This window comes from Mchenga conophoros, linkage group LG23 (assembly GCF_057382185.1).
Source record: "Mchenga conophoros isolate Kocher_MC1m ecotype Shallow Benthic linkage group LG23, M_conophoros_male_GT1.1, whole genome shotgun sequence".
NCBI lineage: Eukaryota > Metazoa > Chordata > Actinopteri > Cichliformes > Cichlidae > Mchenga > Mchenga conophoros.
This window is the reverse complement of record NC_140547.1, coordinates 2,739,985-2,753,695: the sequence shown is the minus strand read 5'-3', so window position 1 is coordinate 2,753,695 and position 13,711 is coordinate 2,739,985. Positions and strand designations below refer to the sequence as shown.

General features: G+C 43.1%; 1 protein-coding gene across 4 annotated transcripts in view; it reads left to right on the top strand.

Moving 5' to 3' along the window:
* glis1b (GLIS family zinc finger 1b) overlaps nucleotides 1-13,711 on the top strand; it is an 82,312-nt gene that overhangs the window by 27,291 nt on the left and 41,310 nt on the right. For 3 of the 4 annotated variants that reach the window (XM_085266453.1, XM_085266451.1, XM_085266450.1), the window contains exons 3-4: nucleotides 7,732-7,924; nucleotides 9,166-10,675. In XM_085266453.1, coding sequence (XP_085122579.1) covers nucleotides 7,732-7,924; nucleotides 9,166-10,675 — 1,703 coding nt within the window. Of the gene's footprint in view, nucleotides 1-845; nucleotides 927-7,731; nucleotides 7,925-9,165; nucleotides 10,676-13,711 lie in introns of those variants that run through there. The other variant, XM_085266452.1, reaches the window with a different exon arrangement.

The following is a 13,711-nucleotide window of genomic DNA, read 5'->3' as shown; positions in this document are numbered from 1 at the left end:
GGGATTAGTTTATATACTCATGTTCAATGGAGCATACGTGCTGGCTCCTTTAGTCTTATTTCCTCTCTTATACATCTCATTGAGCTCTGCAGTTTACTGCCATCCTTTAGTGATGTGCACTGAAAGGAACGTGGTGCTTTAATTATACAGGAGGCAGATTGAGCAATAAAAACCATGTGATGACATTTATGGAACAGAAGATACCACTTTGAATGTAAGAGTATTATTAGACATTGTTACAAAGAGGGCCCGTTTCCTGTCATTCCCAGAAGAGACCTTTTTTTCTTTTTGGGGGTGGCGTCTTAAGAGACAGATAACAATAGACTCCTTATTTGTGGCTCTGTCTTTAGTTGGCAATGCTAACATCAGTGGCTCTTTGTTGGGATGAGCCAGCACATCTGTACATGCTCTTCGTACTGAAAACAGCACTTGCCCCTGGTGGTTCTGGCGCTGCCCTGCCTCTTTCTCTCTGCCCCTGCTTTCCTGATCTCACGGCCTTACAGCATCACTCCCTAATTGGGCCTGAATGTTTGCAACCGTGTATAACAGAGGACCATCCCACCCTGCTTGTTCTGTAGTGCGTAACGGGATTGGACACAGTACTAGTTCAAGTTCAACTTAAGGTTTGGAGTTTCCTCTTGAAGATTTTGTTTTTACGCCTGTGAAGGTTCTCAGTCATCCAGGTCATCGTAGTCTAAGGAGCTTGGAAAGAAAAGCGTCTGGACTTCTTTAAGTTGCTTGAAGATGTTTCACCTCTCATCCGAGAAGCTTCTTCAGTTCTAGGGTCAAATGGTGGAGAGTCACAGATTTAAGCCCTGTGGGAGTGTCCCCCCGAGAGGGAGAATGGACCCCCTAATGATCCTCTACCTAATCACCCGAGCCAAGGTGTGAAAACGGGTGTAGGTCACAATCAGCCAAGGTTTCGGGTGAGCTCATTGTGAAACCTAGCCCTGACCTAACATGTGATTTCCTGAGGTCAGATGGCCCAAGATGTGAGTGGGCATTAAGGCGAATTGTTTTTACATTTAACATTTACTATAAAAAAAATAATGTGTTGGTTAATGAAGTTGGTTGACACTTAAGAGCTTGGCTAGCATAGTTAGCTGCTAAATAGTGCTAACTAATGCCTTAGCCAGACAGACTTAGGGACTAGTCGGCAAACCCCGCCCCACCTCCGGCTGCTGTGTATTCCCCAAACGGTTGTTGAATGGCAGCTGGTTGTCACAGGGTGAAATCGGAGACAAAAAAACCTAATTTCTGCTTATTTTGACTGGTAGTAGAGTTCAACTTCGACTTGTCTGAGCTGTAGTGAAATTTAAACATTTGGCTTAATTAAAAGTTGAACTTTACGACCGCAAACAAAACCTTTCACAATACGTTTAGTTTAAACACGAGTAATCTCCATATCCAATTTGCACAGCGCTTTTCGTCGTTTCAGTAACACTCGGCAAGTAGTTTGCATGTTTTTGCAGACAAGTTGCTGTCTGCTGTGCAACTTGCTGGTGACCATGTCAACCTGTTAGCCAACCGAAACAAATACAAGAAGCTTTTCCGTCTTCACCCCTTGCAGCCAATGCTAGTGACTTTCAACAGCCTCCAGCAATAATTCGCAAACGATTCACAGAATATAATTTTTTTCCCAGCAACCAGTGGTTGCTGGATGGTCACTAACCGATTTCTAGCTCAGTATGACTCGGACCTAATACACACACACATTTCTGGAATTTAATGTACAGGGTGGGCTATTTATATGGATACACCGTAATAACATGGGAATGGTTGGTGATATTAAAGTCCTGTTTGTGGCACATTAGTATATGTGAGGGGCCAAACTCCTCAAGACGGGTGGTGACCATGGTGACCTGCGGTGTTGCTATCAGTGTGTGAAGAGTGGGAGAAGAGGGTTGCATTGACAATCCAACACAATGGGCAGCACATTGAACACATTTTATAAGTGGTCAGAAACTTGTAAATAACTCATGAAAGAATAAAATTACGTTGAAACCAAGCACACCATTGTTGTTCTTGTGACATTACCAATAAGTTTGATGTGTCACATGGCCCTCTTCCTATTGAAAAAACAAAAGTTGTATCCAAGATGGCCGACTTCTAAATGGCCACCATGGTCACCACCCGTCTTGAGGAGTTTGCCCCCTCACATATACTAATGTGCCACAAACAGGACTTTAATATCACCAACCATTCCCATGTTATTACGGTGTATCCATATAAATGGCCCACCCTGTACTTAAGCTACAGTAAGCACATCTTCTATGGGCTTTTAGTGGACTTAACCTCATAGTAAGCCATATATTTGTCAGACTTGAGTGCAATAGCACAAATTTGCTGAACTCAAGCTCAGCAAACAGCTGCTGCTGCCTGTGTCAGCATCCATCAGTCAGTCTGGTCATACCTTTAGTAATGCACAACTGCCTCAATATAATTTTAATGGGTAAAACAAAAAATATGAAAGGGGAAGTTAGCTGTAGAGAGAAAAGATGTTTTTGTTCCAGGCTATAAACCTGTTTATGTCTGCTCGTTTGAAATTTAGAGTGTGTGGGGATCAGTTGGCTTTCGTTTTGGAGCCAGCGTCCAGTAGCCATTTTGAGGGACTGCAGGTTTTGATTCTTCATGTTGGTTTAATGTTTCCAGCTTCGGATATTGCCCTTGTTCCTTGCTGGCTCATTTCTTTGTTCCTCTATTTAACGGCTGTGTTGCCTGTGAGCTTGTGATGAAGCCGTATAGGCTGCTCAGCCATGATCCATTCAACTATATTAATGGATTACACAGACACACATTTCTCTTTCTCAAGTGTTTTCCAGAACATAACAAGAAAAAAATTCAAACTCAGAGCCAAGGGAATGTAAAGTATGATGCATAGCTGCTTCGCTCAATAGGCGAGTCATAACCTCTGCATAATCCAGAGAATGATCACCTCTCGCTCTTTCATTCACACACACACTCTTCACCTGTCATTCTTGTTGGATGTCTTACATTTCACCTCAGTCCCTGATGCTCTATCTGGCTCCCACCTCCTGATCAAACTAGGCTCTAACACACAATGAAATGTTCAACAGTGAATTACCATAGCACATTCAATATAAACTGATTTTACGTTTGGATTTGGTCCAAACCTCCATATGGCTGAGGAGGCTGCTGTTTCCCCAACCAGAGCATGACTGATTCTGTTAATGTCACAAAGCTCTAAATCACTGGAGCTCCAACTCTCTGCAGTGAAGGGATCAAGAACTTTAACACTCATGAAACACTTTTACTTCAATGTCCTGGAGAAAATCAGAAGGTGCCTCTTGTTGAAGACAACCCCTGAGTTGCAACACCTGGATACGGGGCTACTTAAGCAATACTTGGATGTGAATATTGGACACAGGAGCATAGTATGTTCATACTTTACATCTAATTGGAAACTGCTGGAAAATTGCGTGTAGAGTCCCACATAAGATCATAGGAAGTCAATAAAACTTTGTGTAAGTGTAACTTTTACTGAAAGAATACACAAAAAAACACCTGTAGATTACTTTGCATGTGCTCAGTGCTTTTTTGTTTTGCTGCTCTACACAATTTTTGCTCAAACATATTTAATCGATCAGGTTTCAGGTTCAGGTTTATTCATTTATATTGCACATTTACCAACAACAGGGTTGATCAAAGTGCTTAACAATCAGCAAAAAACAGCAAGAGATTAAAAGTTAACAAACACACACACACACAAACATCAAAGGTGACATAAAACAGGCCTGATGATGGTTAAAACTAATTTGATCCAAAAGCCAAAGTAAAAAAATGAGTTTTAAGACGCTTAAAAAGAATGAATAGACTCAGAATTGTGAATAGAAGCGGGGAGACTATTCCAGAGTCTAGGTGCTGCAGTTGCAAAGGCCCGATCACCTCTGGGCTTCAGCCGGGATCTAAGTTGTTCTGAGAGCATCTGGCAGGATGATCTTAGTGCCCTCCTGGGCTTGTACAAGCAGAGGAGTTCAGTCAGGTAACTGGGTGCCAAATTGTTTAAAATTTTAAAAGTAAGCAAAAGAATTTTAAAGTCTATACGGTGTTTGACAGGGTCACATCATCATTAATTTTATTCAGTTTGTGGTTTGTAGGTTGGGCAAACAGATGTAGTCATAGTTCATATTTCTCTGTTTGGATCACGTGGCTCTTTCTTTGTACCCAAGAGGTTTTATGTCCTGCTGACTACTTCCTAGTCCGAAAAGGACAGAGACAGAAGAGTTTTGCTGTCCAAATGAAGGGCAGTGCTGTGCATATTTTAAATATATAAAGAAACAAACTTTTGAATTTGATGGAAACAGATGAGACAGGACCTCTATGTAACATCTCGTCTTCTTTTAACGAAGTCTGGGACCTGAGGAGACCAGTTGTTGGACTCGTGGGAAACTTGTCTCATTCTTGTCTGATATAGAATCATAGCTGCCCCACAGTCCTGGGTTGTCATAGTTTTGTTTCATTATGTGCCAGATGTTTTCATCTGGTGCAGTCCCCAGGTCAGTCGAGCGCTCTTCTACCACCAATAGCCACAGTTTGGGGTTTAGCATTGTTGCTGTGAAACCTGTATATGCCTTTAAGCATTGATGGTGCCTTTCCAGATGTTCAGGCTGCTAACTCCATATGCACCCCTATAGCATCAGAGATACAGGCTTTTGAACGGAGCATCTCGTATTTTCCAAAAAGAATCTGACCAAATTACAGTTTTCCACGTTTCCTACGTCCATTTTAAAGAGCTTGGCCCAGAGAAGACGGCAGTGTTTCTGGATACACTCACATGGCTTCTTCTTTGCTTTAAACCTGCCTTTGTGGATGGCACAGTGAACTGTGTTTAAGACAGTGTTTTCTGGAAGTGTTCCCAATCTCATGGTGTGATTTCCATGGCAGAATCATGCCTGTTTTTAATGCGGTTCCCTCTGAGGGCCCGAGGATCACGGGCCAGTGTTTAGGAATTGGGTTTGTAGTTAAGAGTTAAAAACACAACTGTTGAATTTCTTTTTTCCTGCACATTTTTTTTTAATATAATAAAAAAACACCCTTTTGAATTGTGAGCTGCTGGGAGGTTATTTATGAGGCTGTTATTCTACAGTGAAAAGATTATTCACAGGAAAACACTTAAGACAGATGCACATCTTCCCAAGAGTGGATGTCCCAGCAAACTCACACAGGTCAGACTGCGCAGTGATGAGAGAAATGTAAAAAAGCCAAGAGCTTCATCTCTGACGGTACAAATAGAAAAAGACTGAGTGGGCTGCCAGGAGAAAGCCTCCTCTCTCAGAAAAGTTTGAAAGAGCAAAGCGGAGATGTTTGGCCATAATGCACAGCTCCACGTTTGGAGAAAACCTAACACCTCATACAAATTGTCAAGCAAGGTGGTGGAGGGGTGACGATTTGGTCTTGCAGTCATTGCAGTCATTGAGCCAAACGTGAAAGTGTTTTAAAGTCAAATGCGAGACCGTCTATTGGACAGTGTATTAAATCTTGGGGTGTACTTAGTTCTTCACATAATGCTTCTGCATTTTGCATTGAATCGACAATGACGAGGTGAACTACGTCATATTATGTTGTTCGTCTCAGGTTATATGTCCCTAATTTAAAGACGTTCAAAGGACATAAATTATTATATCCTGATATATAAAAGCTTAGAAGTGACAGAGGGTGCACTTTCTTTCTGTTTAGACTGTCCTGCAAAACAGCAAATGAATTCTGCACCTGTTATTGTAAATCAATTTTAAGACAGGTTATCATCGTTTCTAGATATTTATCTTGTTTATCTCTGTTTGTAATTCGTTTCTTTTCCTGCAAACATCATTATTGTGGAAGGGAGTAATGAACACTGTCTCGTATTTCGTATTTTGTTTTTTTATTATTAATAAAGGCTGGTAACTAGGACATATGTGTGCGAGTGCATGTGCATTCAGTCAAAGCCTGATTGATTTCTAACCTAAGGCGGGGAGATGCTTGGTTCACATCGTCGGGCCTTGAAGATTTCATACAGAAACTCATTTGTATACACTAACCGGTGAGATGCTCGGCCAACAAATGGTAAAAATAAATAAATAAATGAAATAAAACAAAGTGGAGCGGTCCAGATTTTGATAAACAGAGTGATTTGTGTTGCTTGAAAACAGGCGAGAGCTGAAATTCATCTCGCCTTCTGTTAACAGTTTTGAGTGAAAGCAGCGTTGTTCCCTTGGCGATGCTGCACTGTTTGCGTTGCTCGCTTTGCCTTTTCTCTACTTCTTTGTGTTTCTGCTGTGACCCACGAAAAGACAAACGCAGCGGAGACTTGGGCTCGTCAGCTGTAGGAAGGATATGTGAAAATATGTTTGTTAAACTGAGGATAACATGACCACAAAGTGCCCTTGTTTTCTCTTGTCTTTTGTTCATTCTTATAACCTTTTTCCCATATTCCAAAACATTCCCTCCCTCTCTCTCTTCTGTTCTCTTTCCATCTGTTACTAATGTTGTAATAGCTTTCTTACGCCTTTCTTTTTCCTTTTTCATAAATCCCTATTTTTGCACGTTTCACTACATTTAGTAGATTTTCTCCTTTACGTGCTTTTTGTCTTTTTTTCCTTCTTAATGTTTTCTTTCACATACAGAATAGTTGGTTGGTTTTATTAATTATAGCTTGTAGTGTGTGATAACATTATCAGTAATATTGTTAGCAGAAAATTAAATTTAAGAAATTGAGTTAAGAAAGTTGGAACAGGGGACGCGCAGTCGCCTGCACACGAGCGTGGGGATATCGACTTACCCTTCAAAAACATTTCCTCATACACCAAGCCCTCCCTTCTCTCACATTCATCCCTCTCTTTGTTTTTTTTATTACATTTATGGCCACAATCATAAAGTATGCAATCTTCATCAAGTAATCGCATTAGACAAACGTGTTAAAAAACACATTTGAATAAAATGACAGGTTATGACAGATTTGAATTTAACACATTTTCCTGTTTTTTTTCTTTAGTCAGAAAAATGAATTTTGTCTTAACTCCTCAGCAGTTATGCTCCTTTTATTTATTTGTATATTTTTAATTGTTATTTTTTCTGAGATGATAAACATCTTTGTGTTTAGTGCAATAGCTCTTGATTTTTATGTTAACTCACCGCCTACTTACATTAGACTTGTTACAAAATATAAATTAGCCAGTGAAACAAATAAATGATAAAATGTGATAAATGATAACAATTAAAATGATTGATATTTAATTTTTTTAATTAAAGGTCTTGAAAGATAAAACAGTTTCACTTCATTTGGCTGAGTTAGCTCTTTTTCCAAAATGACATTTGGATTAGAATTTCTTCGTTACTCCAGCACTAATATGTGACGTTATTCTTACAGCCACCAGTCGGATATTGCCAAAGAGCTCTCTGTGTATCACTCGACGCGGTGATAGTTGAGGCAGCCAACAACTATTCCTCGAGAGAATATTCATAATGTAATAGAGTTTCAACATGTCCGTGATTGCATGCATCCCATTGTAAACTGATTATTTTCAGCTGGCTCTTTTTCCAGGACGGTCAGCAGATCACTGAGCTTTAGCTTTAGCCAACTTTTAATTTGAGAGTAACATCGGGTCAGTGTTCTTCTAGCTAAAACCATACCTTGATATCAGCACGCACAACGCATGTGTTGGTCTGCTTTGACAAAAGGTGTGCAGTTTGTGAAGTAGACTATTTAGTAATATTATCTCTGTCCATTTCCAGTGAATGGGACCTACTGCTCAGAGAAGGATGCAAATGCTGAGCTGGGCAATGCCGAGGGCCCCCTGATGCGATGTGGGCAGAGCCTGCTGCTTCCAGCGGGAGGTCATTCGGAGGGGCTTTACTCCCAGAGCCTCCAGTGCAGCAGACCTACACCTGACCTCCTTCTGCAGGATGGGCCTCATCAAGACGCCAGGTGAAGTGTCACTGTTCCCGTTTGATATCATATTTTTCCACTTCCAGTTCTGAATGTTTCCTGTTTGGTGTAGTGTTACTAACAATATGCAGGTACAATATGGTTCTCATTATGTTTGCTATTGTGAATCAGTTGCACACATATGTTGCTAGACAGCATTGCCCAGCGGCCTCATAAAACACACTGAAGTACAACATTTATGCTACACTAATGCAATTCCTCCGTGTGCAAATTGTGACTACTGTTGGTCAAGGCAGAAGTGGATTTGTCCTCCTTCTCCCTCCCCCGACTCCTCTCTCTCTCTCTCGTCTTAGCCATCCGGCTGAAAGCGTCTGGACAGACTTTCATTTCTCCCGTATTGTCTCTCAATATTTCCAGTACAGCCGAAGAGGAAATGAGGCTACCGAATAGAAAAAAAATAAGAAGAGGGGTCAAGTCTTTATTAACAGCAATGATGACAAGGCCTGCCAGTGGCTTTCTCCTGTCCCAGTTAGCATTAGTGCTGTTTTTTCCTGGGCGTGCTCTGGGGAAGAGACAAAGACGACAGCCAGGGAAAAAGAGAGCTCTTCTCACATCACTCAGGGGCTTTGGACAAAATCCATAATGAGCCAACTGACAGGAATGATTATGTAGGAGATCACAGCAACGCATGGAGAAACATGACCTGGGTTCCCCATTCAGCAAGGCAAAGATTCCCACCATAATACACAGTATTGTAAATGGTGACCCTTCATAGGCTGCAATTATACCACCAAAACAGGTGACTCCCTATTTATCCCCACTGTTGGGTTGGGTTTAACCCCTTTGTGTCATCAAAGCCCGTCAGATGGACACACCAGCCAGTGGCCTCTCGGTCTCAGTCGCCATCCAACCCTCCCCCTCGCTCTATTATTAGTCTTAAATGCCCATTCATATCCCCTCACTACAAGAAGATCCTCTTTCATTTATTCATTAAAAAAAGCCACTTTGGATTATCAACAATTTTCTGTTGCTGTTCGCTTGTCATGGTCTATTCCATCCATAACTCCCTTCTGATACGGGAGGCTCAGCTGAAATATTTTAGGTTATTGGGACCTTTTACGTGATTTTCATTTTAAACTGAAGGAAAATAGAGTATGAAACGACAGTATGAAAAGGCAGAACACTGACAGCGATGTTGGTGGGAAGGATGAACCAGCCTGTCTGTCAACAGGCACTGAGCTAATAGTGCTCACATTCCTTTTGTATTTTTCTCCCCGCAGATCCTCCTCTGCCTTCGGGAGGACCCTGCCAGGGGCCTCACCCAGCCTGGGCTGCGGCGCCAGCGGCGTTCGCTCCTCTCTCCCTTACCCAGTCAAACAGGAGAGCTCGATGGGCTACAAGATCTCCAACGTGGAGTCTTCATCTCAGGCTGGATTTCAGGCCCACGCTGCAGGCCAAGTTTTGGAGGTGGCCAGGGATGAGATGGTTGGGTCACTGCATGTTAGCAACAGCGGTAATGGCGTATGTGCAGTGAGCGGTGTAGGTAGCGCTGTGCCAGGAGACGCAGGACAACCGTTTAATAATGAAGATGGCTCCTCCCCGCTGGCTTTGTCTCCAATTGGCTCCCGTCATTCAGCGCGGCTGCTCAGCGCTGGCAGTCTGAAGAGACGCTGCCTGTCCCTGGCCTCGCAATCCACCGCCGCTGCTGCCACCGGTTCCCCATCAGCTGTTGGCACCGCTTCTGAGGAGATCAATATCACCGCAATCATCTGCTCCTCCTCCCAGATGTCGATGGTCGCCTGCGTCAACGGGTTCCGTGCTAACCTCTCGCCAAGCAACACCAGCAGCGCCGGCTTCTCTTCCTCCTCCTCCTCCTCTACTGCTTCCCCACCCTCTAACTCCTGCTCACGGGAAGCCCCCCAGAGGCCCCCACCACACAGCAGCCCCCAGCAGGCTGCACTGCAGGAGAGCTGTCAGCTGTCCTCACCTGCCACCTGCCTGTTGTCTCTTTCCTCTTCCTCATCCTCTTCTTCAGTGTCATTAGGGGAGCCGGAGCAAGGCCAAGGGCAGAGCCTGGGGCTGTGCGAGGAGCAGGGCTCCATGCTGCAGGGGCGTGGGGCTGGAGGAACAGCTGAGGGAGGAGGAGGAGGAGGCTCAGACGGGTTGGGGCTACTGATGAGTGGGGCCCTGATGTCTGGGACTCTGCATTCGGGGCCTCAGGGTGGGGGTCTCCCAGATGGGGGCCAAAGATCTGGGGCTGTCCTCAAGCAGGAACCGCTCGACGACTTCTCTCCCAGCGAAGACAAACTCTTTCAGCACCACTATCATCATCACCATCACTTAAGTGGGCGCAGTGGGAATCTTCGTCACGCTCACCACCCACCTCGATCGGCCATGCCTCCGCCTTACCACTTGCACCAATATGTGGGGCCCACTCCCAACGGCCCACTACACCATCACAACCAGCAGACAACTCCAGGCTCTTCCCTCGGACTCAAGCCAACCTCAGGAGGCCCTGCGGTGGCCCACGCAGCCCCCGAGCCGGAAGAAGTCGGAGGAGGAGGGCTGGTGGATAAACAGGTGTGTCGCTGGATTGACTGCAGTGCTGCTTTTGAGCAGCAGGAGGAGCTTGTGAGACATATTGAAAAGGTCCACATCGACCAACGCAAAGGTGAGGACTTCACCTGTTTCTGGGCTGGCTGTATTCGGCGCTACAAGCCCTTCAATGCACGCTACAAGCTGCTCATTCACATGAGGGTCCATTCTGGAGAGAAACCCAACAAGTGTATGGTGAGTCATCATAAACCACTAAGTTCTTCTCCCACCACAGACCAAAGCCAAAAGATTCAAAACATATACGTAGAATATTGTAAAACATCCCCTCGTAGTCAGCGTTCTTATTCCTTCTGAAGGTCTTCGTTGTATTTATTACTTTAATATGAGTGTAGTTTATCTCATAATTGAAACCATCTTGGATTTTTTTTTTGTTTAAATTAAATACAAGCACATATTTCACAACATAATACAGTAATTCAAGAAGATTTTTTTTCTCAGAAAGATACATGTTGTATCCAGAAAAAAAAGGACTGGCCTTGCTTCACTGCTGATTAAATTTCAACAGAAACTCTCATTTTGTTTTGGTTGAGAAACAGTTATGATTGTAATTCCCGTATTTCAAGTGGAACATGCAAAACACAAAAGAGTTTTTCTTCCACTGGAGATGTGAAATGCCGTAAGAGCAGCAGTCCTTCGTCAGCATAAATAGATTTGCGGTTGTATTTGCAGGTAAGGCTTCAGGTTGCACAAATCAACACACTAATCAGCGTCAAGCTGTCACCTCCCAGCGTCCCTTCACGAATGGAAAATGCCCTCCAACCTTTAAAACGATTCAGTCCAAATACACAATTAGTGCACAATTTGTGTAACAAGAAGCCGTGTTTATTTTCACGGGCACTTCGTTTTTTGAGAAGGGATTCAGTCGTGAAAAGCCAACGCATGTGGTTAACATAACCAAACAATGCCCACATTAAATGGGAGCTTTAAAAGTTTAGCTGTCCCACAAGTATTAAGTGAGTTGGATTCATATCCAAGGCAAACATGAGGAGAAATGTAGTCTGGAGAAGTGAGACACGGAGGCTTCACCCAAATCTCTCTCTGTCAGCGGTCTTCTTCAGGTTGAAGAATTCATCCAAATCCAAATGATAATTGAAAAAATGTATTATATTTCTGTAGCGCCTTGTTCTCCAGATCTTGTTTGTTTTCCTAAAAAACCAGTGGCTTGTGAAATGAACTAAAGGGAGAGGCTGGTTTTACCGTCCTTGTGCGCTAATTAAGACATTCATGCTGAATCTACTAATTCTCCTGCTTGCTGTTACACATCTGCTGACCGAAGGCAAAAAGACACAAACTCAACTGTTGCTGCTGTTCTCCCTGCTTTGCGTCACTCTGGGGTATTAGTGTCTCTGCTTCCTTGGCTCAGTAAAAATTTGGAAGTAATTTGCTGTTCGTGCCTAAACTGTTAATTCAGCTTCAGCGTTGCGTTGTATTACAGGCTTTCATTTGTCCCTTTTTTGTTGTTGTTGTTGTTGTTGTTGCTCATTAAAGCAATGTGTGTTTGCACAGCAGGCACAGCACGTCTGGTGACACACAGCAGATTTATGCGTTTCGTATAGGTGTGCATAAATGTTGCGCCGAGGTGTGTTTTTGGAGATGTTTACCACATGTGAGAGAACAATTCGTCTCAGTGTGGACACGACGCTGGACTTTGTCTGCGGATGTGAGTCACTGTGAAACTCACCTTAACCTCCTGTTTATGCTCAATGCATGAAAAAACAAAGTCACGGCAATGGCAGTACATTGAATCACTCTCACAATAGGAAGTATTGATTCCATGTGCAGTACAATGAATTGTAACACTCGTGGTTTCCCCCCAGAAAAAACCAACATAAATAAGAAATGATTTAAAGCTTGCATCAACACATCTAATCATCTGGGATTTAATGTATGTTGATCCGGGACTTCAGCAGATAAACTCTGAGGCCCTGGGAAAATAAACACACTCTGTGTGTGTGTGTGTGTGTATTTGTAACTCTGTTTGTGTTTTTGTAGTCTATACACGTTTAAGTAAATGCTCTGCCCTCATTGGAAACCTTGTGTCTCTGTGTGCGTCTGAAAACCGTCTCAAGTACCTTCTTAGTTTTTCTTTCTTTCTTTTTCTGGTGTCTGGGTACGTGCGCTTTTTTCCACTAGCACTGATGCCTCTTGTGCTCCTTGTGCTCATGCAATAGACAAAGGCATTCAAGAATTCGAGCAATTCATATAGAGGAAACAGATGAGACCTTCTGTTTTAGGACCAAATGCTCTAGAAACAACAGGGCTAATCCTTTTATTATCTTTCTAGCGGCAGATTCCAGCAGGCGCTCATGAAGCGAGGCCTGCCCGACATCCAAACATAACACATCCCCCCCCCCTCCTGCTCCATATATACACTCTTTCTACTTTCTTCATGCAGCTGCACAGGAGTCGCTTCATGCTGCATCTTGACGGCAAAAAGTCATTATCACAACACACAGTCGTACCTCGTCCCCTGCGTGGGTCTGTCACCTGGCTAATATCTTACCAAATGTCCCATTTGAGAAATAAGTCGACGACTGAATTTGAGGCTCTTAAAATGTTGCGCTACCTTTTTAGAAAATATTTTTTGTTCCTATTCCCTCCAATTAAAGCCAGCCCTGAGTTGTTGCACAGGGCAAGCAAATGCCGAGGGACACACGGGCGAAAAGGAAACAACATAATCTCTCTGCAATATCCTGTTGTGTTTCATGCCTAATTCACTTGTTGTTTTAGTTTATTGCATTTTTTCCTGCGTCTGCATAAATATTAAAAATATATCCAGCAAGAGCAGCCCTGTCATGGTCCTAGACTTTGATATTGTTCTTCTTTGTCAGAGGCCGGCCTTGTGGATTTGAAGTGTCTGAAGGCTGCACTGGGAGCTATGAACTTCAGAAAACATCTTTCTTAAACCGCTGAAGCTCTGTGTGCAAAGGGCGGCGTGTTTACATGGCACAGTGACTTCAGGCAAGAGTACAGTGTTGTGCTCTTTATTTGGTTGGTTTGGCAAAGCAGTTTAGATCAAATGTTGGAGAAAAATGTGCTCATAAAATTTTAAAACATTGGTGCGCTTTAAATGTTTTTAAAAGGGGCTTATGTTGCGGCGGGATGCAGGATTCATTCTGCACTTCGAGCATAAATAAAATGTTGCTTATTCCAAGCTGTTTGTGCTAAATGTCATAGTAATGGTCTTTCAGAAGGACTTTGTAATTTTAG